Source organism: Gossypium hirsutum, chromosome D04 (genome assembly GCF_007990345.1).
Source record: "Gossypium hirsutum isolate 1008001.06 chromosome D04, Gossypium_hirsutum_v2.1, whole genome shotgun sequence".
NCBI classification, from domain to species: Eukaryota; Viridiplantae; Streptophyta; class Magnoliopsida; order Malvales; family Malvaceae; genus Gossypium; species Gossypium hirsutum.
Window position 1 is genome coordinate 32,162,567 of NC_053440.1, and position 26,619 is coordinate 32,189,185.

General features: G+C 34.8%; 2 protein-coding genes across 5 annotated transcripts in view; one reads left to right on the forward strand and one right to left on the reverse strand.

Moving 5' to 3' along the window:
• Positions 1 to 6,412, reverse strand: part of LOC107899407 (trafficking protein particle complex subunit 8) — a 33,458-nt gene extending 27,046 nt beyond the window's left edge. Inside the window, exons 1-5 of one of the 2 annotated variants that reach the window (XM_016825111.2) lie at positions 5,984 to 6,412; positions 5,771 to 5,865; positions 5,277 to 5,376; positions 4,958 to 5,062; positions 4,634 to 4,796 (exon numbers count right to left, since the gene is read on the reverse strand). In XM_016825111.2, the coding sequence (XP_016680600.1) occupies positions 4,634 to 4,796; positions 4,958 to 5,062; positions 5,277 to 5,376; positions 5,771 to 5,865; positions 5,984 to 6,146 (626 nt within the window). In that variant the 5' untranslated portion in view covers positions 6,147 to 6,412. Of the gene's footprint in view, positions 1 to 4,633; positions 4,797 to 4,957; positions 5,063 to 5,276; positions 5,377 to 5,770; positions 5,866 to 5,983 lie in introns of those variants that run through there. The other variant, XM_016825112.2, reaches the window with a different exon arrangement.
• Positions 6,413 to 15,658: 9,246 nt separating this feature from the next.
• LOC107899406 (DExH-box ATP-dependent RNA helicase DExH1) lies at positions 15,659 to 24,069 on the forward strand. 3 transcript variants are annotated; one of them, XM_041091295.1, is made up of 17 exons: positions 15,667 to 15,716; positions 15,856 to 16,041; positions 16,429 to 16,574; positions 16,728 to 16,827; positions 16,918 to 17,133; positions 17,250 to 17,345; positions 18,631 to 18,906; positions 19,389 to 19,592; positions 19,688 to 19,843; positions 20,390 to 20,482; positions 20,710 to 20,924; positions 21,756 to 21,915; positions 22,035 to 22,308; positions 22,392 to 22,584; positions 22,685 to 22,871; positions 23,136 to 23,504; positions 23,655 to 24,069. In XM_041091295.1, the coding sequence occupies exons 2-17, from the start codon at positions 15,871 to 15,873 to the stop codon at positions 23,784 to 23,786; spliced, it is 2,988 nt and encodes a 995-aa protein (XP_040947229.1). In that variant the 5' UTR covers positions 15,667 to 15,716; positions 15,856 to 15,870; the 3' UTR covers positions 23,787 to 24,069. The 3 variants fall into 3 exon arrangements, with proteins under 3 accessions (XP_016680599.2, XP_040947229.1, XP_040947230.1); XM_016825110.2 differs by having other exon boundaries at positions 15,659 to 16,041; XM_041091296.1 differs by lacking the exons at positions 15,667 to 15,716; positions 15,856 to 16,041 and having other exon boundaries at positions 16,724 to 16,827.
• Positions 24,070 to 26,619: the final 2,550 nt, after the last annotated feature.

Genomic DNA, 26,619 nt, shown 5'->3' on the forward strand with positions numbered 1-26,619 from the left:
GGAGAATAACTTGCTCGATTGAGATCCAAACATAATTTGGATAGATCCTTGTGAAATACCTTGCAGCAGGGATTTAAATAGCGGTCCTCTACCGAAATAGCGGCCGTTATATAGCGGTAGCGGCACTGTCCGAAACCGCTACTGCGAAAACCGCTATTATATTTTACAATAAGTTGTGTGAATTTTTTTTTAAATTCACGACCGCGATACCCGCAATGACCGCAATAGCATCCGTTATGTCCGCAACCGCGATAAACGCAATGCGACCGAAAACGCGACCGCAACCGCAATTTAAATCTCTGCCTTGCAATGTACAATGTTGGCCTTGGTAAGTAAACTGCATGGTGAGAGTGGAGAAGCTCCAGAAAATATCTCCTAGAGACGAGCCATTGGACCCCTAGAAAGAGATCACACCCTTTTAGAGGTAAGAGCTTGAAGTTGGTGCTAAAATGACTGCCTCTAGATGTCCAGTTACTGCCCTACAGTGTCTTAGGGTGTGTAAAATACCACCATTAGCAACAATAACCTTCAACCTGGTTGTATGCCCGACTGGAAGACCAAGTTTCCTTACCAATTTGGTATCCAAAAAATTGTGGATACTTCCTGAATCAATTAGAATGATGACAGTAGCATTACCAATAGTAGCAACAACCCTCATTGTGTTGTTTCCTTGGGAGTCATGTAATGCATGCAAAGAAAGAACGGGAGCTGGAGGCTACTCTCCTTTAGGCTCAATATTGTCCAAATGCTCCTGACAATCCAAAAGTTCCTCAGGTTGTCGCCTTGTGGCTAAGGGTCTTCAAACTTCGATTGAAATCAAATTAATCAACCGAATCGGTCTAATTCAATTAATCGGTCGATTAACCGATCTAGTTTAGCCGGAGGTCAATTAAAGATTTTTTGAAATTTTGATTAATGGTAACTGAATTAACCGAACTTAATAAATAATATTATATATTATATGTATTAAGCTATTACTAATTCGGTTAATTCGGTCAAATGAATATTATTAATTTATTTTATTATATATTTTATACTTGTTTTAACAAAAAATATAAATTTCGATTCGGTTAATTTTTTTTTAAAAAATTTTGATTTGGTTAACGGTTAAAGGATTAAAAAACTCGGTTAATACTAGTTCGGTTCGGTTAACCAATCGATTAATAGTTTGAAAACCCCTACTTGTGGCTTCCCCATCCACATCATCTTAAGGATCCAATAAGAGTTGATACAACTGTGCCTTCATACATTTATGGCCAGGTCTGTACTTAGCTGCACACCAAAAGCATAACCCCTTCCTTCTATCCTCCATATCTGATTGTGTGAAAGCCTTAGTACCCGTCTGTACGCTAGCAACAGTAGAGGGTCCACCAAAAGATGTAGTGGAGCTGGGAAATACATTAGCTCGAGGAGTAGGAAATAATGATGGCAGTCTAGGGGATACTCCTATTCCTATTGGAGAAGACCTCTTATGATTGTTGGTCAAAATCCCCTCCACCTGTCTAGCCAGCAAAAACCCTTCAACTAAAGTCTTAGGTTTAAAGAGATGCAAATATTAACCTATTTCGACCTTCAAATTACTAGTAAATATGCTTAGTGCATAACTTTTAGGAAGGTGAAGTTCGTTTAGTAGGCTTACCAAATGGTCGTGGTACTGATCCACAGTCCCTTGGTGTTTCAAAGATACCAGCTCTGACATTAGATCTAGAAAAGATGTGGAGCCAAACTGTTCCCTAACCCTAGAGCATAAGCATCCCAAAACAGACAATGCAAATCTAGATCTTTGCCCTCTAAGTGTAGCATCACGGTTTTGACCTTAACATTGTCCAAGATCCTCTCTGCTTGAAAATGTTGTTTGAGTTTCAACCATCAGCCCTTGAAATCTATTCCATTAAATCTCGGACATTCCAATTTGTAAGGCCTCATGTGTGGATCCCCAACACCAACTCTCAAGGGAGTTCCCAAATACCCAGTTTTGGCATAGGTGATACTAAAAAGTTCTCCTTAGGACGAAAACTAGGAGAAGCCCCTCCAAGCACTCCCTTCCCTTTGTCCTGGAAAGAGCCATTGCCCATCACTGGCTATGGTTGACCCAGATACTGTTCAAAAAGAGCTTGCAACTCAATTTTGATCTCTCCCTTGACTTCATCTTTGAGTTCCTTGAAATGACCATCCAACCTAGTGTCCAACTATGCAAGTTCCACCTGAAGCAACTGACTTCTTGCTGCGTATGGCTCATTTCCTTCTGCATTTGCATGGTTACCCCTTCCCCAACCATGGAGATCGCGAGGCTCTGATACCTTTGATACGTGATACTTAATGATACAGAATCAACATTCCAATGGAAATTGTTTTGATGTGTCTAGAGGGTTTTCGAATGTAAAAATATTGAGCGAACCTAATGATCCTACTGAAAGCAGTGGATCATATTTGGAGAAATCAAGTGTAACTAATGTTAAAAGCAACTCATATAGACACGGAAGGTCTAAGAAATCAAGTGTGACTAGTGTTGAAAGCAAGGCATTTAGACATGGAAGGTCTAATTCAAATGTTGTCAGAAAACAACAGGGCAATAACACCTTGAAACCTCAGATTACACATGCTTCTTTTTTCTCTCGTCATTGCATTCATATTAAGTGCTCTTAGTGCATTATCTAATAAATCATCCATCCTATCTCACGTTGCCTCGTTTACAAAAGAATCCCAAGAAATCATGATTGGCAATACCTATGGTAAATTGTTTGTACTTTTTCAACAATTCTTGCACAATATGTCTAAGTCTCCATTTCCTTGCAATAAAAGAAAAAGAGCAACTAATATTTCTGCTTGGATTCTAGAGGAAAAAGTCTTGTGGAAGGGGGAATTAATGTGACTGCAGATTTGCAATGTGGTGATATTTTCCATTTATATTTTCTAAGGTTTGTTCTAGTGCACTTCTTGTTTCCATGCTTTCCAGATAAAGGTGTGGGAGAATTCTCTACAAAGTTGAGAAGATTAAAATGTAGAGCTAAGGATACTGAATTCGATGATATGGATATGGCTAAGAAATTAAAATCCATCATGCAAGGTGAATTTGTTTCACAACAAGAAAAGGGCTTTCTTAGTATCATGGTATCCATATGTACAACAAGATTTCCCATATCCAATGCTCTAGAATTGCTTAAGGATGAGGAGACATGCAGCCCTGAGCTTTTGAATGATGAAAATTTAACTAATTTGAACCAGATAAAGGAAATGCTTGAGTTTAGAAAGAATGTCAGCATAGCATCAAAGTTTGGTGAGTCACCTTAGGAAGCTATGGCCAGTTACATTGAGCATCTGTTGTCAAAACCTTCTGATGAAGGACAAGGCAACCACTTTCATCTTGAGTTGGTCAAGGTTGTTTCCATTGAAATTCAAAAGGCTAGTGATCAAGGTTTGAGCACAGAAGATGTTTATAGTCTTGTCAGATGCCAAGAGAAAGGAGACCCGAAATTAGCATTGTTGCACTTCAAAAATTTGGAAGAAATCAAAAGGTTTACTATTCTATAATGGTTAAAGCTGCTGATAACCTTGACCAGGAAATCTATGGAATAAAGTTGCATAGGCATACAAAGTTAGGAGAAGGAAAACATAAAAACCAGAATCATGCTTTAATTTTTACACGTGGAGAAGCTTTTCAAACTGTTGATACGATCCAAGACAATTACATGAAGAAGAGACTGAAAAGAGCTAATTGAGAAAATTATGCTGAAGAGGTGAAAGTTTTCTCACCAAAGTCAAGTTTTCCAAGCCGGGGAGAATGACACAAGAGCTTTTATTTATATTATAATATTTTATTATTTTAGTTTTATCTTATAATATTTATTTTAAAGCATTAGATATATTATAGACAGCTTAGTTATCTTTAGGGTCTAAAGCTAGGGCTAGGAATAACATTTTATTTGCAAGAAAGCCTAGTAACTTTACTTGCAAGAAAAGATAGTCTATAAACAAGTTGTAGTCTTTACAGCCATTATTATTGTTCTGATTATTTTATTTGACTTAATAGAAAAACTAGAGGTTTTCTATAACCCTAAGTTTTCTAGAGTTCCACCTTTCCAATTCGTTTGTTTAGCCCTAATTCTCTTATTTGCTGCTGTTCTCTTCCCTAATCCATATCACACATGATGAGCTTCCATTTCCTATAGCTTCTTTGAGGATGTTTTCAATCAAACCATTTTATTCCGTGTCATGTAGGATTCTTTTATAAACTAGGTTTCTTCATACATGGCAGGAATCTCTTTCCAGGTTTTAGCTATTCAAACTGAGGTTCTTGCATTTTCCACTTGGTTTCATGTCTCCATGCATGCATATGGTTGGTAATCTAATATATTCAATTAGCTGCAGCTGAAATATTCTTGCCAGCCTAATCAGCAGCTCTTAAAATGTCGTAATAACAAGAGTAAGAAAAATAAAATAAATATATAACGATTAATAAAAAAAAGAAAGAAATGTATACTATATATGCACATTGCTCCACAGAAAAATAAAAAGTTAAACCTATATAGGCATGCATGTCCTTATGAAATTAGAGAGCAGAATTAACAGCATTTTATCATGCTTATCGAACTTAATAATTTCAACCATAGACAGATATGAAGGTGTGGCATACTTCTCTGAATCACCATCTTGATTATCATGCACAAGTAAGTAATGCTTCAAAACCTTTGGGTCCATTGCACCATCACTGAGAAAGGAGGGCAATTTGTTGGTGTTAAAGAGGTCTATAAATCTATTTATGGGTTCCTCATCCCTTGAAGAAACAACCAAAAGGCCTACAAATCATTTTTGGAGAAGAAACAATCAACAAGAGAATATAATATCGTGTCTAGAATGAATAGTTTAAAGAAATCCATAAAGTGGAAAGGGCATGATTAGCAGAGCTTAAATGCAACAGGGGGAAAAGGATGGTATTGAATAAACTTCCAAAGCTTACATGCCACAGGATGATCAAAAGCTTCATGATCAGAAAAAGACAAGGTACGTACAAGCTCTTTATTGAAAAACTGAAACCATGTCGGTAAAATTTCAGACTCATGCCCTGCATAAAACATTCACCATATATAAATCAAAGCAACTAGTTAAGTTTTATTAATAACTACAAAAAATAAGGTCATGCTACAAAATCAGACAATCTCAATAGAATATTAAAAATGAAAAACTAGCCACAGGAAACAAAATGCTAATAAAAATGACAACAACAAACCATGCAAAATGATACCCATTAAAAGATTTCAAACTTGAAAGTAACTTACTTGAGAGAAGATCATTCACTTGAGGTAGATCTGAATATATTTCAGGGAAATCATCCTCTCCCGCCTTAGTAATAACTTGCTTTAGTCTTTCCTTTGCTACCTAGTCAATTGACATCTATTTCAGAAGCAAACCTCCAGAAAATGAAGCTAAAAATTCTCACATGATTGAAATTGCAGACCCACTATTAAGTGTAAAACATACAACTTTTAGACTTATCAGGGTATAATAAATCTCCCTCGATCCAATCAGTTAAAGTTTCCAGATTCTTACACTAATATACTCTATAAAAGCTCAAAAATCAATGAGAGATATATTCCAACTAAAATAGCTCAGTCTTCTAACTCGACTAATAGCTTACCGGTGCTGGCGATTACATTCCTATTACCAAATTCTCGTTATCACGTAAATCAAAATCATAGAAATTTGAATTCCGTGATCTTCACCTACGTATATATTATTAAGCTACAAAACCAGGAATCTCAAGAGAAATTACCTCGAGATTGGGTTGCCGAATATCCGAGGCGTAAAACAACCTAAATTTGAACTTGTGCAACCTGTAGGGTTGATCACTCGCCGTCCGTACAGGCACTGTCACCATAATTCAGATAAGTAAAAAAGAAAAGTACGTCACCTCAAAGTCAACGTACACATACACAAACACGTACAACTGTGGACATAAAAATAGAGAAAGTTTCGGATTACTCACCATCGATGTTGGTGAAGTCGCAGAAAGGGGAGAGCATTTGGACAAAGGAGAGGCCGTTCTTAAGGCAAGATTCTTCCACGAGTGGAGTGCAAAGCACCATAACCACCGGAGTGATCTCCTCCAACAGCATCTTTCCAAGCGAAGTATTCGCCGGATCCACCATGACTCTCCCTCTCCTCCGGTTGGTCGGATGCCCTAATACAGGCCGAGAGCGGCTTCTCTGAAGCTCGGGGTTGATTGAACCGGAGATATGACAAGTGAACCGCTCTTTGAAGAGGCAAAGAAATAAGGCAGAGTAGCTGCCTCTAGAGCGGCTTCTTCGATCGGATCTTTCTGTTGGATGTGGGTAGGAGAGGTTCAAGGTTTGGGTGGCCGGTGGTGAGGTGACGTCGAAGGAAGAAGTTGTGGGCTTTCTTGGTCGTGACAATGACCATGGGCCGTAAAACCACCGGCTCAAATATCAATAAGCATTCGATGGGCTGAATAGGATGACTTCTTCTTTCTTTTTATGGACTATATCCATGGGCTGCAAAACCACCTGCTCAAATATTTAAAAAGAGGGTAAACTATAAAATTGTCACCTAATTATCTAATTTTTTCTATTTTAATTATTTAATTATTTTTTTATTTAGTCAGTAAATTTTTTGAAATTAAATATTTTAGTTCTTCTAGCTTTTTAATGTTTATATATTTTATTAATTTGATTCTAAATATAAAAAATTCAACAAAATTAATTTTTAATGTTTACAAAATTTGTCATTTTAATTCAAGTTATAAAAAATTTAATAAATTTAATCCTCAATATTTACAAAATATTTTAATTTTAAAATTCTAAAAAAAATAATACATCGTAATTATATTTGCAATTCTCATCACATGCTGACCATAAATATAAATGTCAAAACAAGTATAGGACACAAAATATAACACACCATTCTAGCATCTTCACTCTCCTCCTGTATCTCTTGTACATCATTTCTTTCTCTTACATAAGTGTAAAATATCGACTAGAAATATCACAATGCACTAAAACTATAATTTTACTTTTTGATTGTATTCTACCTTTTCCACGGCCCTGTGATCAACATGGAGATTGAATTCTTGCAATAGAAAGCTATAAAAGACAACAAACAGGTAGAGAGTACTGCTACTTTGCTTTCATAGTCAGATTAGTAGTAGGATAATGACTAGGTAAATTTGATAGAACCTTGTCAAATAAATCAACAACGGCCGCTGCTGAAAGTATCCTATCATTTGTTGCAAGATAGAATTCTTGAGGCATTGTCACTTGTTTATTTTGCATTATAGAAGATTCTCAATTCTCCTTTGCTCTCAAATATCTACAGAAGCAATTAATTACATTTTCAATTATCAAGTAAACAGGGTTATCACATTCCAAAGCATAATTTAAATGATAGAGCACATTTTTGTTCAACAGCCTTGCCCTAATTTTAAATTTTAAAATTTTATAATTGAACTAAATTAACAAATTTTATAAATGTTGAAGGATAATTTTTTTTTAGAATTTAAATAAAAATAACAAATTTTGTAAAATTTCAGAGCTGATTTTTTTAAAATTTTTTATATTTAGGATCAAATTGTTATAATGTGTAAATATTAAAAGGCTAATTTTGTTATTATATCAATAAAATAAACCCACATTAGCTCAGAGTAGCATTTAATTTCGAAAAATTAAGTGACTACATCAAAAAATTAACACTTAGATAACTAAAATAGAGCGAATAACATAGTTAGGTAATCATTTTTGTAATTTGCCCTTAAATATTGGATTGGATAAAAAAGTTTTAATTCTATTTTTAAAAATGAATATAATGAAATTAGTGTGGTTAAAATATAGTCCAATTCGGTGGGGCAAAATACCAAAAAAAAGCCATTTTTTTAAATTTACCGAAATGGGCCCGGTATTTTATTATTTACCAGAATGGGCAATTTTTTCCTAAATCGCGTCCACATCAGCGCGCTTTGCAGATATGGCAACAAATCACGTCCTCAGAAGCACGATTTGTGTCCATGTCAGCAAAGCGCGCGACGTGGACTCGATTTCCTGGCACGTAGCGCGCCCCTGGGGACGCGATTTCACCGTGTTTCCTACCTTAGGGTTTTTAGGGTTTTTGGAGAAAAAAGTAAACAAATAACGGATTAGGGTTTAGGGTTTCGTAATTAAATTAATTAAAATTTATTCAAAATTAGATTATGTTTCGTGTTTATGAGTTTTTAAGATAAAATCAAAACAGGATGATTTATCAGAAGGATTTTTGAAGTCGCGCCCACGTGTACACGCTTTTGCTACAGTAGGTTCTGGAAAAATAATTTCGAGTTGACGTTTCTTAGCAAATAGTTTAAAAATTAAATTTAACGCTTAACATTTTCATTTGTTCCACCGATATGTGATGCTTATCAAGACGAGTCAATTCACCGGCTATTGCTAAAATCGTACAAATTTTTACGGTTTAAAAAAATTATTTAAAAAAATATTTTTTAAAAAAATTATTTAAAAATAGGGATTTAAGAGAAATTTAAGAGGAACTTGAGAGCAAATTGAAAATAAATATGGATTTGAGAGAAATTTTGAAGGAATTTGAGAGCAAATTGAGAGGAAATTTACAAGAAATTAAAAGGAAATTTGAGAGAGGATTAGTTTGTGAAAAAAAAAGGGTGGGGGTATTTATAGTTTTTTTTTGGACCGTTGGGGGGGCAACGGTCAAAAAATTGATCGTTGCACTGTTTACGCGCGGGGCAAATCGCGTCCACGTCAGCACGCTTTGCTGACGTGGACACAAATCGCGCTTTAGAGGACGCGATTCGTTGCCATGTTAGTAAAGCGCGCTTACGTAGCCGTGATTTCCTGGCACGTCCCCTGACATCGCACTGACGTGGACGCGATTTAGGGGAAAAGGGCCCATTCCGGTAAATAATAAAATATCGGGCCCATTTCGGTAAATTTAAAAAAAATAGGCTTTTAATGGTAAATTGCCTCAATTCCGTGTACTCTTTATATATTTAGAATTTAGTTCTTCTATTTTTACTTTCAAATATTTAGTATTTTTATTTGTTAAATTTCATAATTTAAGTCTGGTTGTTAATACCCTTAAATTCTTTCATTAAATTCGTTAATGCAACATCTTAAAATAAAATAAAATAGATACTCACTTAATAGTTACGTAACAATTTATAATGATTAGGATCTTGTTCTAATCCTTACCTTTCAATTTAAAATAAAAATCAGAAAATTTTTAATTGTGTCACAATTTTAACTTGTATTTTTTTTTTAATCTAACAAGAAGAGGAACTAAAATCTTTGACATAAAAGTTAGAAAATTAAATTCTAAATGTACAAAAAAAATAGCTTATTTTAATCGATTCATATTTAAAAAAATTATCCCACAAGCTAAGTAAAAAATTAGCGTTAATATAATTTTTTGCCCCTAAATTTGGCAACTAAGCTCAATTTGATACTCTCTCTTTTTTGTCCATTTTGCCACCTAAACTAGACAATATCTATTTTGGTTCATAAATTTGATATGATGTGATACAAACTTAAAGTGTTACATCATTACATTTTTACTTTTTTTAAGAAATAAATATTAAAATTATACATGAACTTTGATTTGACGTGTAATTTGATACACGAGTTTTGATTTGATACAATTATACATATGAAACTTTGATTATAGTTCAAATGTATATATAAAACATTAATTTTTATTTAATTGTAGCATTTAAAGAAATAAATATAACAATTTATTTTTATATTAGATATATAAAATTATTTGTATTGCAATATGTAAACTTAAAAAATGATATTATATCGATAATTGTATTAATAATTTATGAAATTGAATTAAATTAATATTTAATAAAATTATACAATCAATATTAATATATAATATTACATGTTAAATTATAATTCATGTATAATTTTGATATTTATAAGTGGAATAAAAATTGCATTAACCCAAAAGTTTACTAGCAAGATTAATGTGAGAAATGATAACCTAAAACATGATATTGTTCCAATCGCTTTACAAACCAATAAACCAACTCAACGGGTTTTTTACTAAATTATTAAAAAAAATAAAAAATAACCAAAATATTATAACTTTTTTTATTTACCAAAATATTATAATTTTTTTTATTTACCAAAATATACAAAAAAAAAAGAAAAAAACCCTGACCGATTTGACAACACCCTGGTCGTGCCAAAGTAATTGGTGGCACCAAAGGTGCCAAAGTCATTGGCGGCACCAATGTTATAATAGGGCTGGTCGGTGGGGGGAGAAGGAGAAGGAAAGAAAGAAAGAAAGAAAGAAAGAAATGAGAGGAAAGAAAGAAAAAAAGGAGAAGAGAAAAAAAAATAAAGAAGAAGAAGAGGAAAGGAGAAGAAAAAATAAAGAAAAAGAAGGAAAGAAAAGGAAAGGAGAAGAGAAAAAAAAAGAAGAAGAAGAAGGAAGGAAGGAAAAAAAAGAAAAAAAAGGTAATTTTTATTATAAATTTAATTTTTTTGTAATATTTGTGTGTTAAAAATTTATGTTATGTATATTATACGTATTTTATTATTTTATTTAGCATATATATTTTATGAAATATATTTAAAAATGAAAAAAATTCATGGTATGTACATTATATGTTGATTAGGGATTTTTTTTATGAAATTTACTTAGGATGTTGAAATTAGTTGTTTTAAGAAAATAGCATTAAAAGTAAAATGATAAAGAAATATGTTTAAGAAAACATAAAATACGAAAAGAAAAACGGAAATTGTATATTCACCGAAAATAATAAAATGCGAAAAAAATTGTATATGTAATAAATTTCAAACATAATGCATTGAAATAATGTAAAATTATAAAATTAAAAATTACGATATTTTTTAAAATAATAAAATGCGGATAAAAAATATGAACAAATGGCCGAAGTAATAGTGTATTAGTAAATTTTTTAAAAATTCAGAAATAATTAATACAAATAATTGAAACAAAATGTACTGAAATAATATAAAATAATAAAATACGAAAATAATATATTTTTATTGAAAGTAATAAAAATCGGAAAAAAAATACGAGCAAATGGCAGGGAAAAGGGTTTTTTCGGGTTTTTTCAGGTTTTTTACCAAAATATTACAAAAAAATACCAAAATATTGTAAACTTTTTTTTATTTACCAAAATAATAAAGGGAAAAAAAAGAGGGTGATGGAGGGGAATAAAAAGGCGGCACCAATGGAGAGGAATAAAAAGGAGGCACCAATATGTGGCTAATTGCCTTTTAAGCCTTCCTTATTTATTATTTTCTTTTATTCCCATTCAACACACTAAATTAATAAATTTTAAACATTATGCACTAAAATAATGTAAAATTATAAAAGACTAAGTTTATGATATTTTTTAAAATAATAAAATGCGGAGAAAAAATTACGAACAAATGGCGGAAGTAATAGTGTATTACTAACTTTTTTAAAAATTTAGAAATATTAATACAAAATATTTCAAATAAAATGTACTGAAATAATATAAAATAATAAAATACGAAAATAATATATTTTTATTGAAAGTAATAAAAATCGGGAAAATAATATGAGCAAAGCGCAGGGGTAAGGGTTATTTTCTTACACCAAATTAATTTAAATAACACACTAAATTAATAAATTTCAAACATTATGCACTGAAATAATGTAAAATTATAAAATTAGAAATTATAATATTTTTTAAAGGAATAAAATGTGGAGAAAAAAATACGAATAAATGGCCGAAGTAAGATTTTTTTACTAACTTTTTTTTCAACTTGCAGGCATCGCAATGGCTCAATTGATTCGAACCGATAGACACATATCTGATGCGGTTAATAACGCGGTATGATTTATTATTTGTTAATCACGAGTTCTACTTATTTAAAAAGGATATACACAGTATATACAAATAAATCTTGTTATCATAATATTTTTTCTGTAATTTAACACTATCAGGACTCGTTCCGAGTATTAAGGGACCGTGTGAGCGTTTTAAAGAAAGCTCCGGATGCACGATTGATGCCGTACTTGGAGCTAGCCGGATTTGGGTCAGTAGCATTAATTCGGTCCTCCGACTTGCGCTTTGATTTATTATCTGCGCTAGTAGAGCGGTGGCGCCCGGAAACCCACACTTTTCATTTTCCATGTGGGGAGTGCACGGTGACCTTGGAAGATGTTGCATTGCAGCTTGGGCTCCCAATTGACGGGAGTCCCGTAACGGGAGTATCTTCATTTACCGATCCGGCTGCACTTTGTTATCAGCTCCTATGAGACTCGCCAGGGGAAGGTGAGTCATATTTTTCCGGCATAAAATTTACATGGCTGAAAGCCAAAATTGGATAATTATCAGCGACTGCCACTGAAGGTGAGTTGATGTACGCTGCTCGAGCGTACATCATGCATATCGTAGGGGGAGTACTCATGCCTGATGCAAATAGCGACAATGTGCATTTGATGTACTTGCCCCTGTTAGCTGATTTGTCCACTGCTAGCTCGTATAGCTGGGGCTCCGCTGTTTTGATGCATATATTTCCACGTTCATTGACCTCGCCAATCGATGGTTTGCGACCATTGCATCCCTGACATGTTTGACAAATAGGTGTCCCGCCTGAATCTGGTCGACTTGCTACTGACCCATTCTTGGCATCAAAATAGCCAGCCTGTAGAAAGTAGCAGAAAATACCGATGCAATCGGAAGATGACCTGTTTTTAACAAGACAGCATTGATCCCCTCGACTAAGTTTGTGGTCATTTGGCCATAACGAAAGCCCTCGTCAAAACTTTGAGCCCACTGCTATGGCTCCATTGTGCCCAACCATTGTCAGAATGATGTGTTTGTCTGCCCCTCCATGTCACTCTCAAGTCGGATCATTCTTTGCCGAAAAATATGTGGCTCTAACTCGTACGCTTCATACGTATTAAGGAAAAATAAGTTCTAGTAAGTCGATATTACAACTTATATTGAAAATATAAGGTTATCATTTACCCATTGCCACGACTTGTCTCTTCCAGTCTGCATTCTTATAATCTTTGTGGAAGTTAGCTGCAATGTGACGGATACAGTAAACAGATCTCCACGATACACCGGAACGCCTAATAGCTGCAATTAAACCCTTCCCTCTATCGGAGATGATGCAAATGTTATCGTTCCTAATAACATACCTCCGCAGATTTGTGAGGAAGAATTCCCAAGACTCCATGTTCTCTTTATCTACGATAGCAAATGCTATCGGGAGCACGTTTCTGTTACCGTCTTGAGCAACCGCAAGAAGTAGGATCTGTGTATATTTTCCAGACAGCCAGGTTCCATCCACCTGCACAAGTGGCTTGCAGTGGGGAAATGCCCGCACACATGGATCGAACATCCAGAACATCCGATGAAAAATCCTTTTTGTCGGCTGTAACTGGTCATCCGGGCCGTAATATGACATTGTCTGCAACTCAATCACAGTCCTCGGTACGTACTTTCGCATAGCAGCTATCCAACCATGAAGCTCGTTATACGATGAATCGTAATCCCCATACAGTTGCTCCATCGCCATCTGTTTAGCTATCCATGCCTTTCGATATGAGGCTCGATACTGGAATCGTGCTTGCATTTTGGTAATCAGTATCGAAACTTTAATGGTCGGCATGTCCTTCACCATTGGCATGATACACGTACAAATAGTTTTCGAATCAAGTTTTCCATGATCTTCTGTCATACGTGTTGATGTGCATGTATGATGACCAACAAATTTTCGTATCTTCCACATCTGAGAACTTCTAATGAATGCAGCTCGTACCCGCCAATTGCAGCCTTCCGCTGCCTTCCAACACTCCCCAACATATATTGTCGGAGTAAACACGGAGACTTTATAATCCACCAATATGTTCATGATGTACCGTTTAATGGCATATACGCACTCTTCTTTACACCTGAATCTCTGGCCTATGAATAACTCCTCATCATCAGATGTTACGGCCAGCCTATGAGAATGAACTATTTCAGGGTACTCAGGAAACTTAGCTACATACGCTGCGTCGGGGTCTATGAGCGACATGTGTGGCCCAAGATTATTGTGTATCAAAATACGCCGCATCTGCTCCCCGACCGAAGAAGCGTTAATGCCTTCATCGTTGTTGACATCTTCATCGTCAATATCATCAGGTACATCGTCCACATCGGGATCACCGTCACTATCGACCTCTTCATCCCAATGATCGCCACCACCTTCTTCTTCGCCAGCACCTTCTTCTTCACCACCAACCATATCAACATCGGGTGTAATATTCAGGTCGATACCGATCCCATCCATAGTCGATTCACTATCAACGTATGATATTTGAGCCACCATCCACGGTTCTTCAGTTCCGTCTTCTTCATTAGATGCATTGACATCTTCATTTTGCTCCATACCGACTAACTCAACAAATAAGTGAATCGGTGCATTCTTCTCACTCCCATTCCCACAGTAGAGATCGACCATTGTCTCCACGTCTTCGTCATCTACAAGTTCCATTTCAACGAATTTGACTGGATTTGTCGAAACTGCAAACTTGTAGAAATTTTTTGATATCCTTCTCCCATAACGTCTAAGAATTTTTGCATTAATCCTTACCTTCATTGCATCGAACGAGACATTTCTATTAAATCTCATTGCTATTTGTTGCCGACATTCAAATACACATCCAACACTTGTTGTCAAGATGACTCCATCGAAATAAACGCATACAAGAAACTTAGCATCCATCTTCAATATTTAATCTATCAAAAAATAAACAAAATCTCATAAAAAATCTCGAACGGTAAATAAATTACTTAAAAAAATTTAATGTTTCAATATGCAATTTTGTACATGAAAACCGTTTAACCACTAATCCTAATAACTAACACAATAATAATATTAATAATTTTATACTCTAAATAATACATACTAAAATTATTAATTAGGGTTTTACTAGAAATAATAACTAACTAACTATAATAATAGTACTAGTTTTTTACTAACTAGTTTATTTTGGTAAATAAAAATAATAACTAACCATAATAATAATACTAGTTTTTTACTAACAATAATACTACTAAGTAACATCTTAATACCTTAATAACATAATAATAATAATAATAATAATAATAATAATAATAATAATAATAATAATAATAATAATAATAATAATAATAATACTAACTAAAACCATCAATTTGAGTTTTATTAATTTTAATAACTAAACTAAACCAAAAAATAATACAAAATATACAAAACAATAACAACAAGATAATCAATTATTTTTAAAAAATACATTTTTTTTCTCTTCTCTTTCTCTTTTTTTTTTCGCAGCACCTCTTCTTCTTTTTCTTCTTATTTTTCTCCCTTCAGCTGGACAGAGTATAATACGAATAGTGCCGCCAATCAATATGGCATCATTGGGGCCGCCAATCTCCTTGGCACCATGGTGCCGCCAATCACTTTGGTACGTTTGGTGTCGACAATCATCTTGGCACGATCAGAGTGTTGTCAAATCGGTGCAGATTTTTTTTCTATTTTTTATTTTTTGGTATATTTTGATAAATAAAAAAATTATAATATTTGAGTAAATAAAAAAATTTATAATATTTTGGTTATTTTTTATTTTTTATTAATAATTTAGTAAACCCCCCCCCCCCCCCAACTCAACTCACCGCCCCACTTCCCACAGTGCGATCCATCCATTACCATGTGCATAAAGTAAGAGCTCCAATTTTCTTCGGTCCACCGTGTATAAATGTCTCTGCGCTTGCTTAGCATTAATAAAAAGCTCACTTCGGTTCTTTTCAATCGCCCCTTCCCCGCCCCTACGCTGATCTTTCCTTTTTCTCCACTCCAGATTTCATCTTTCGCTATGTCTTATCGCCCTAACTACCAAGGTGGCCGTCGAGGCGGGGGTCCCAACTCCGGCCGCGGAGGTGGATGCCGAGGAGGCGACGGCGGAGGACGCGGAGGACGAGGCGGTGAACAGCGCTGGTGGGACCCGGTTTGGCGCGCTGAGCGCCTCCGTCAAAAGGCCGCTGAGGTATCTAAAAACTGCAAAATTTTGTTTTTGGCTTTTTTGAAATTACGTAACTAAGGTTTAAGCCGCTGATTAAGTTTATGCCTCATTATGCAATTAGCTTCTGTTTTAGGATGTTTCTGATTGACGTTTGAAATACAAAGGTAAATACTGGCAATTTTGAATGATTTTAATAAATAAAATTTTCTAAATACCAAACTTCACGAGTTTTCTTTGTCCGAGTACTAGTCTGTCAATTATAAATTTTTTGCTAATTTTTATAGTACCATGTTAACTTTTCATCATTTGCTTTACAATAAGTACATCTTTGTAAGCAGTAAAAAATTGGTTAATAAAAGTAACAAAAATGGAAGTTTGTTAGTATTTTTATGTACTTGTGCTTGTGTTTAGATGGAAGTTCTGGATGAGGCTGAGTGGTGGTATAAGATGAATCAAATGAAAAAAGGACAGGAGCAAGAGATGATCATTAAACGAAATTTCAGCCGTTCCGACCAGCAAGTTCTCTCTGATATGGCTTACGAATTAGGTCTTTACTTGTATGTTTCTGTAATTACTTCTCAATTACACTATATTAGTTAAAGTGCTGTTTTTCCCAATAATTTTGTTGAATTAATGGTTGCTTTCCGTTTTTAATATGTTATTAATTTTAAACTTAATTTTACCTTGATTTTTCACTTGTGGGAAGAAAGTCATGCGTATAATAAAGGGAAGGCTCTTGTGGTTAGTAAAGTTCCATTGCCAAATTATCGTGCAGATCTTGATGAACATCATGGATCAACACAAAAACAGGTTAGATCCGAGTACCATCTATGTTCTTAATGTTATTGTATACTTACTGAGTATGTTCATATAAGTTCTAATTTTCCAACTTTTGTACAGATTCAAATGTCTACAGAAACTGAGAGGCGAGTGGGAAATCTCTTGGATGTCTCAAGGGACACAAAGTCGGGTGATGATTCAGGAGTGGCATCTAGTAGGGGAGCCACAAAACCATTGCCTGATGTAAAAAGAATTGATTCAGATTCTACAATTGAAACAGATTCTTCCAAGGAAAAATTCAGTGCTGAACTCAAGAAAAAGCAGGAAAACTTGAACGTATGCATGCAAATCAAGACATTATTAATATTATACTATCTTTGTTAACATCCATTTCTTCCTATGGTTCAGGTTGCTCTGCTTAAATATTTCTCATGTTATTTAATCAATTGCAGGCAAGTAACAGTGTGAAGGCGATGCTGTCTTTCAGAGAAAAACTACCAGCATTCAAAGGGAAAGCTGAGTTTCTGAAAGCTGTTGCTCAAAATCAGGTCTAATACTTGTTAAACAGTTTCTCCTGATTTCAGATAGCATCATTCTTTTCTTATATGTCACTAGCTTGCTGATGATGCATTTTATTCTGCAAAACAAGAGAAAAGAGGTTGTTAACTAGACTAGTTGCTTGTATAAAAGTGTAATCAATTTTACATAAATCTGGAACCTTTAATAAAAATATTCATCGTGCATACTATGCTCAAGCCTTTTTGCCATAATTGTGCATTTCTTTTTTAATGGAAAGAAAAGAAGAGTCTTCCTCATGCTTGATGCTCCAAATTGATTGGTGCATATATTTTTTTTTAGCCTTTTCTCTTTAAGGTTTAGTACAAGGTATCATGAAGTCATCTATCAGTTGTTTTGGTATGTTACATTTGTATGCTAAAATCATAGCTCTCTATACACATGTTTGTGTATTTGAAGGGTAAGCTGAAAAATTTGCATTTAAATTTCAAATAGAGCTAAATGCTTGAACTTATCATTATAAGAGTAGAGAACAGAATTCTGTAACCAAGATGGGCTAGTAAAAAGCTCTAGCTCTAGCTCAAGCTCAGTTGAAATCTTGATGATTGAACTCAAATCAAGCTATGCTCAAGTATTACTCAAAAAATACCTAAACCACTTAGTGTGACTATTTTTTTTTAATCCAACCACTTAATGTGACTTGATTAAGCTTTGTTGTTGTACAATGAACATTAAAATTGCAATTATAAGATGAACTATTGTGCTCTATCGTTATCTGCATATTAAATATACCATTTATTACAAAAAAAATTAACTAGGCTTGCAATTTTTTTATCTCAACTACACAAGTATTAGAATGCTCTAACTCAACTTGATTCACTACTTGAACTATTCAAGCTTGAGTTTGATTCAATGATGAACTAGCTGAGTTCAATCACTCAATAAGTCAGCTTCATGTGCTCACGAGTATCTTTACCTGCATACACCCAAAGGAACTATAAGAAGATAACATGAAAAGCTTAGTCAATGATGAATTTGATCAGGCCAAAAAAAATATGATGGATTTGAGAACTCCACAGTCTGGATTTTGGATTCTTTCATAGTCAATATTGTTTTCTTTGTGTCTCCTCTGTCCTTTGTCTATTTTTATTTTCCAAGCTTGGTTTGCATCATTCAATAGAAGTTTATTTACTCCTTTGGGTTTCGGAGACTGACCTACATACATATGATCAATAAGAAAGTTCTATTTATTTCTTTCCTTGTAGTTTGCAGTGCTTAAAAAGTATTCTGAGTTATGTTATTTTCTCAATGATACAGGTTCTAGTGGTTTCAGGAGAAACAGGTTGTGGTAAAACAACACAGCTTCCTCAATTTATTTTAGAAGAGGAGATATCATCTCTGAGGGGTGCTAATTGTAACATAATATGTACTCAGCCACGTCGCATATCTGCGATATCTGTTGCAGCCAGAATATCCTCAGAAAGGGGAGAGAATGTTGGTGAAACTGTTGGTTATCAGATTCGCCTGGAGTCAAAGCGATCTGCTCAGACACGGCTGTTGTTTTGCACAACTGGAGTGTTACTCAGACAGTTGGTACAGTTCAATCCTCTTTTGTTGTCAAGTTTGTATCTCTTTGTGTTAGTTTTTTTGTATGTTATTCTCTTCTGAAGCTTTAGAGATACCTTGCATTTTAAAGTTTTTGGGCTAGAGTTCTGATTGTTATAGTTTGGTTGTGTTTTTAGCTATCTCGTCACTCCCGGGAATTTTTATGGTGTATGGCTATCCTGTCACTGGCGTTACTAAAAGTTTTATTGGTTACTTCAGTGAAATGCATCTTGCTTTTGTTTGCTTAATGATGTTTCTTGATGTGATTAAACCGCATTATGAAAAATTTTCTCAGTAGCTTCAGTAAATTTTCATAGGGTGCTTAAAAGGCCCTAGAGCATTTGTTTGCTTCATGTGAAGGCCCTAGAGCATTTGTTTACTTCATGTGATTTTTTTCTCCAGTCAGCTAACTTTTTTCCCATGATATGACATCTTTTTTCTTTTATCCCTATATTCTTCTGAAACTGCAGGTTCAGGACCCATATTTAAATGGTGTGAGTCATTTGCTAGTGGATGAAATTCATGAAAGAGGCATGAATGAGGACTTCCTGTTAATAATTTTACGTGACCTTCTTCCTCGGCGTCCAGACTTGCGTCTTATTTTGATGAGTGCAACCATCAATGCTGATTTGTTCTCTAAATATTTTGGAAATGCTCCAACTATTCACATACCGGTATAGTCAGTGGTGAAGTTCCACTGTTAGAAATGAGTTCTTTCTGTTTTGTTCATTGCATGTTATTTTATACATCATTACTTTTGTTTATGCAGGGGTTGACCTTTCCAGTGGCTGAGTTATTTCTCGAGGATGTGCTGCAGAAAACTCGTTATAATATCAAATCAGAATTTGACAATTATCAAGGCAATTCACGAAGGAGGAGGAAAGTGCTTGATTTCAAGAAAGATAATTTAACTGCACTATTTGAGGCATGTATTCAACGATGGGTCATTCCTAGTTATGCTGCCACTAAAGTGGGCCATAGGCATTTATAAGTGTCATCATTCTGCCATTTTTTTCCTTGACATTTTTAGTTAATATTAGAAACAATTGAACTAACCTACTAATAGTCATAAGCTTACCATTTTGAGTCATTATTAAGGGTCCAACCAAACCAGGTTACTAAGGGTCTGAAACCACTTTACCCCTTGGGTCTTGGCAGATTTACTGATTGTATATCTATTATTTGCATTCCTCTTTATGCTTACTAGACTTCTGTGGTAAATGTGCTTCCTGTAAGTGAACATTTTAGCTTCATTTCAGATTGGTTGCTCTTTCTCTTTCCATTTTCTCATTGTTATTAATTCATTTCCTGTTATTAGCACTTTAGCATTTATTAATTAGGGATTTAGTGCTTTCATCTGGATAATCTAAATAGGTATCTTCTATCTATAAATAGAACCTACTTGAAGATTAGGAAGTTTGTTCTTCAATTCTGTTAGGTACTCCTGACATTTTGGCATTTTCTTATGTAGGATGTTGACATTGATTCTGAATATAAGAATTACAGTGCATCTACAAGACATTCACTTGAAGCATGGTCAGGTTCACAGATTGATTTGGGTCTGGTATGTAATTTACAGCGTTTTCTAAGTACAGGACTTGCCGCCTTTTTCCAGCTTGGAAGGAAATTCTATTTAATGCAATGGATGTTTGTTTTCTTATTGTTTTTCTTTTGCGCCTGCCACTTTCATGTTTATAGTGAAATAGATTATCTTTTTGTTCTCTCAACATTTTAAACTATATTAATTTCTCTCTGTATCTAATCATATTTACAATTGTTGGAAATTTCTAGGTGGAGGCCACACTTGAGCATATTTGCCGCCATGAAGCTGATGGAGCTATTCTTGTATTCCTCACAGGCTGGGATGACATTTCTAAGGTCCTTGACAAGATTAAAGTGAACAGCTTTCTTGGGGATCTTAGCAAGTTTCTGGTTCTTCCCTTACATGGTTCTATGCCTACCATTAATCAACGAGAAATATTTGACTGTCCTCCACCTAACAAGCGGTAAGCATTTCTATGTTATTATTATTATTTTTAATTTCTTGATGGTGTATGGTACCCTTTTCTATTAGCGGCTAGCATAATTGTTTATTATTATTATTATTATTATTATTATTATTTTAAGGTGTATGTTTTAATTGATAAGTAAGATGAGAAATAAATTTTGTGCCATTATGATATCACCTGTTGCTAATGTTCTTATCATAGAAGTATGGCTATAATGACCAAAATCATCCTGTAAATAATGACCAAAATCACCCTGTAAAGAACTAAGCATGAATATGCTTATTCTGGACATTACCTATAACAAGGATTCTTCTCATCTGGTGAATATTGACACTTTTTGTTTGTGGTCCTTTTGACTTTAAACACTTTTATTTTCCCTGTGCTCACTTTAGTGTTAGGTTACATCATTGCTTGAATAGGTTAAACCTCTCATGGTTAGATGGATTGAAGAGCAAAGATGATGCATTATATTTCTAGTTTGGATTCTTACGAATTCATGTAACTTCTTTGTAAGATAATATTTTATGAAACTGTGTATATCTTATCATGTTTTTTACTGTCAGAATAGAAATTCTGGAATTTCATCTGGCATTGAAGATGGATTTTGTTTGTCAAGTGCAAAGTAGTTATTTCTTGGCCTAAGTGCTGTTTTTGCTATGCTCCTTGTCTTCCTGTTCCTTTTTTGCAACATATGGGACCATAGATTTTTCTTTGCTGTATATTTCCAACTGGGTGCTATGCTCACTGCTTTTGCATATATATATTTATCATTTGTTTTGGTTCTATTTTATATCCTCTTGAATTCTAAATCTGCTTTTCATATTTCAGAAAAATTGTTTTGGCGACAAATATTGCTGAAAGTAGCATCACCATAGATGATGTTGTGTATGTTATAGACTGTGGAAAGGCAAAGGAAACAAGTTATGATGCTCTTAACAAGCTGGCATGTCTTTTACCTTCATGGATTTCAAAGGCTTCAGCACATCAGGTATTTGTTTATTTTCAAGGTGGTGTGGGTTGGGTGATTCCCTATATCTGTTAATGTTTTGGCTAGTTTCACGCGTTACCAGGAGTCATTTTTCCTTTGACATGGTATGATCATCTCAGAGACGAGGCCGTGCTGGTCGTGTGCAACCTGGAGTTTGCTATAGGCTGTACCCAAAATTGATCCATGATGCAATGCTTGAGTATCAATTACCTGAAATTCTCCGAACACCATTGCAAGAGCTATGTCTACATATCAAAAGCTTGCAGCTTGGATCTGTGGGATCATTTTTGGCAAAGGCACTTCAGCCTCCAGATCCTCTTTCTGTTGAAAATGCAATTGAGCTTCTTAAAACAATTGGAGCTTTGGGTGATGCAGAGGAGCTTACTCCTCTTGGTATCATTTTTTCTCTTTCTTCATTGTTGTTCTCTACACATTTTAGTAAGATACTATTTGTTACCTGAACTGGTATTTTGCAGGTCGTCATCTTTGCACTCTACCTTTGGACCCAAATATAGGAAAGATGCTTCTAATGGGGGCTATTTTTCAATGCCTGAATCCTGCTTTGACAATTGCAGCTGCTCTTGCTCATCGCGACCCATTTGTCCTTCCAATAAATAGGAAAGAGGAAGCTGATGCAGCAAAAAGATCCTTTGCTGGTGTTTCTTGCAGGTTAGGCTGCTATGCTAAGTTATCCTTTCTCTGTGACTTGCAAATTGAGATTAATTATGATTTTGTTACCAACGGAAAATATTAACTTTTTCATATGCAGTGACCATATAGCACTTGTTAAAGCTTTTGAAGGATATAAAGATGCAAAGCGTAATGGAAGAGAGAGAGCATTTTGTTGGGAAAATTTTCTATCCCCAGTGACCTTGCAGATGATGGAGGATATGAGAAATCAGTTTATAGATCTGTTATCAGACATAGGCTTTGTAGACAAATCACCGGGTGCTAGCGTAAGCTCTGTCTTATCTAATTTTCTTGCCATGCATGAACATTTTCTTCAACACCCCTCCCCCAGGGGGCACATCATTTTTTAAGTTTAGCTATTGCTATACATCCCATTTTTAAGAACTCATGGCCATCCTTGATTTATGAGGTTTTCATTCACTGTACATATGCTGCTGGTTTTATCATAGTCTTTGCCATTATTTTTTATCATCAGAATGGTCACTGTCTGATTGTACTTATAATTAATTCCCGTGTGTATTTTTAAACAGGCTTACAACCAATACAGCCATGATTTGGAGATGGTATGTGCAGTCCTTTGTGCTGGGCTTTACCCAAATGTTGTGCAATGCAAAAGAAGAGGAAAACGTACAGCATTCTACACTAAAGAAGTCGGAAAAGTTGACATTCATCCTGCATCTGTTAACGCGGGGGTTCATCTCTTTCCATTGCCTTATATGGTTTACAGTGAAAAGGTCAAAACAACCAGCATTTTTGTCCGAGACTCAACAAATATTTCTGATTACGCTTTACTTCTGTTTGGTGGTAATCTTATTCCTAGCAAAACGGGAGAGGGTATTGAGATGCTTGGGGGGTACCTTCATTTTTCTGCGTCGAAGAGTGTACTGGACTTGATACGGGTAATTCCTCTTATGCTTTTCTTTCGCATAAAAAATGGATTTTTATCCTTTGGATAGTTTAAGCGACAGATGAAGAGCAAAAACACTTAAAACATTATATATTTTTCTTTGTTTATGTTATTTATTATTATTATTAACATTTTTATGCAGAAACTGCGTGGGGAACTTGACAAGCTTTTGAACAGAAAGGTTGAAGAACCTGGATTTGATATATCTGTTGAAGGAAAGGGAGTAGTGTCTGCTGTGGTTGAGTTATTGCACAGCCAAAATGTACGGTACTGAATTCGTATTCTTTTAAGTTCTTTATGGTAGGATGGATTGCTCTTCATTTTGTGAGATAATATAAGCAAAATGCAACTTTTTAGGGGTGATTTAATCTATTCGACATTCCTGTTAGGATGTTGAAAGCTTTTTTCGTAGCAAATTAAGGTAAAAATGGGAAGGCATGATCCTAAGTTTGTTTGACTTATCCCATTGTTCACCATTTGGAGACTTAATGATACCTTAGGCAGCAATTATTTTAATTATTTCATTTATGTCAAAAGGGTTCCAGTCTTTACCATCATTTATGTTCCAATTGTAGTTCTAATCGTTCAAAATGATTGACACTGTAGTTTACTCGTCACCTTGTGGATTTACATTTACGCTTAGCTCCTTTAGCTTTGAAGCTAAGAAAATCTTCAATCAACAATGCGATGTCCACTTATCGCATATAGCTTTGTGGTTTACATTTCAAGCTTGCTGTTCAAATATTTGTCTGGAAGGGAACCTAGTGTTGATATGTTTTCTTCTCCATTTCCGCTTACCATGGCCTGCTTTCTTGCCTTTTGGCATCCAAATGTCGCCTGGGCCTGCTGAAACTTTGGGAGAGCTTGTCAAATCAATCTGAGAAGAAAGGGAGAATTAGCCCTAAAAAAGCAGGATTTTCGTCACACGTCCAAATCGGACTCAGTTTTTGGGTGAAGGCATTGCGAGTTCTCCAAAGCTGGTGATAATGCTGTTGATGATCCATCCCCTCAGTACTATAATTGAGCTTGTGGTATTGGATGGACGATGGGAACAGGGAAAAGACAATCACAATTTTCTTGCAAGCTTTCACTTAATAAATGACTCAGAATTGTACAGTGCAGTCTGCAAGTGGCATTATAGAATAGTCCCAGCATGATCAGCTTAGATAAGTTCAATGGCTCCATCCGAAACTGCGGCCTTACCTTCATAAACAATGTTAATAATATCCAGATAGAAACTGGTTTATGTTAAGAGAATGAGTAATGCGAAGCAAATACAACAAAAGCAGCTCTGGCCTTACGTGAATGTCCATAGATGATATCTACACCAAAAGGCAGCTTTTCCGCACTGCATAAACAGAATGAGGAATTGAACTCAACATAATCTTGAAAATTTTCTATGATCTACTTCTAGAATTTATTAAGGACGACTCCAGTTTTCGCAACATTTTTTCCTTTTTTGGCCGGTCGTCCACTTTTATGTGCATGATGTTTTTTATCGCCAATTGCTCGTCCGTTATGAACATGAACAAACTGACTAACCGACTGAACTTATTGTTTTCTGCTCAGATGTCTGAATTACACATTAAACTTATAATCATTCGATCTTTCATCTATCCTGTTATTGATATGTCATCAGTACAGGCTTCACCACTATCATCCCCACCTAGTTGCAATCCTGAAGGTCGATGAGCATGTGGAAAATATGGCTCATCTATTTTGGTTAAACGCGAAAAATAAGTAAGTGATATTTGTCGGTTATGATATTGGTCAATGACTTAACTAGGTTACTCTAATAGGATTGGAAACCTAGAGACAAAGAGATTTGGATGCTCATGAGATAATTGGAACAAGAATTGTTCACTAAATAAAAAGTTACATAGGATGCAATTAGCAATTGTTGCTTACCTAAATAACTACAATCTTCGGAGAAAAGTCAGAGTTGATTTAAGAGGAAGTGAAATATAGACCTTTACCCACTAGAAAATTTTAGAGAAATGATTTTTTGAAATTAATATTCGAGGGTTATAAATTTTGAATGAAATAGTAGGAGTGCCTTTTAATAAAGTCCTTTTTAAATGTTCATAATAAACTTGGTAAATTCACTCATAAACATGTTTTTATTATTGTAGATTTATTATGGCAGACAACACAAACTCTTTATCATTGCGATCTATCCCTGAGAAGGACAAGTTGAATGACTTGAACTTTCTTGACTAGTTCCGTAACTTGAGGATTGCCCTCAAACAAGAGCGGAAATTATATATCATTGAAGAACCCGTCCCTAATGAACTAGCAAGCAATGCCTCTAGAGCTAACAATGATGCTTATAAGAAGCATCTTGATGATATGTTAGACATTGGATGTCTAATGCTTGCCACCATGACTTCTGAGCTTCAAAAGCAACATGAGGATATGGTTGCTTATGATATGATCTAGCACCTCAAGGAATTATATGAGGGGCAAACACGTTAAGAGAGGTACGAAACCTCTAAAGCTCTATTTCTATACAAGATGGTGGAGAGGACTTTTGTGGGAACTCATGTTCTTAAAATGATAGGCTACATTGAAAGCCTTGAAAAACTTAAATTCCCTCTAGGTGAGGAATTGGCCACCGATGTTATCCTGTAATCGTTGATGAATAGTTTTTGCCAATTTGTCCTAAATTTTAAAATGAATGAAATTAACAAAAATTTTCCACGATTATTTACAATGTTATGAGCTGCTGAGAGTAACATGAAAAAGGATGGACCTAAGCCCATTCTGATGATTCGCAAGGACAAGGGCAAAGAAAAACTTAATGCAAATGCAAAGCCTAAGGACAATGGTAAGGTCAAACCTAACAAAGAAAAGACTTCATTGAAACCTAAAGGAGGAATTGCTAAGGAAGGAAAATGTTTCCATTGCGGTAAGACTGAACATTGGAAAATGAACTGCCCTACCTATCTTGAAGAGGTCAAGAAGGCAAAGGAAAGCGGAAGTCCATTTCAGGTATTTATGTTATTGATATTAATTTATCAACGTCTACTTTTTGGGTATTAAATACCAATTGTGGTTCTCATATTTGTACCTATGTACAACGACTACAAAGGAGTAGGAATCTAGCT

What these genes read in the sequence shown, in the direction of transcription:
- LOC107899406 (XM_016825110.2), top strand. Translation starts at nt 15,754, where the DNA reads ATGTCTCTGCGCTTGCTTAGCATTAATAAAAAGCTCACTTCGGTTCTT. An exon ending in CTCCAACTATTCACATACCG is followed by an intron (nt 19,593 to 19,687) that starts GTATAGTCAGTG and finishes TTGTTTATGCAG; the next exon opens with GGGTTGACCTTTCCAGTGGC. An exon ending in GTGTACTGGACTTGATACGG is followed by an intron (nt 23,505 to 23,654) that starts GTAATTCCTCTT and finishes ATTTTTATGCAG; the next exon opens with AAACTGCGTGGGGAACTTGA.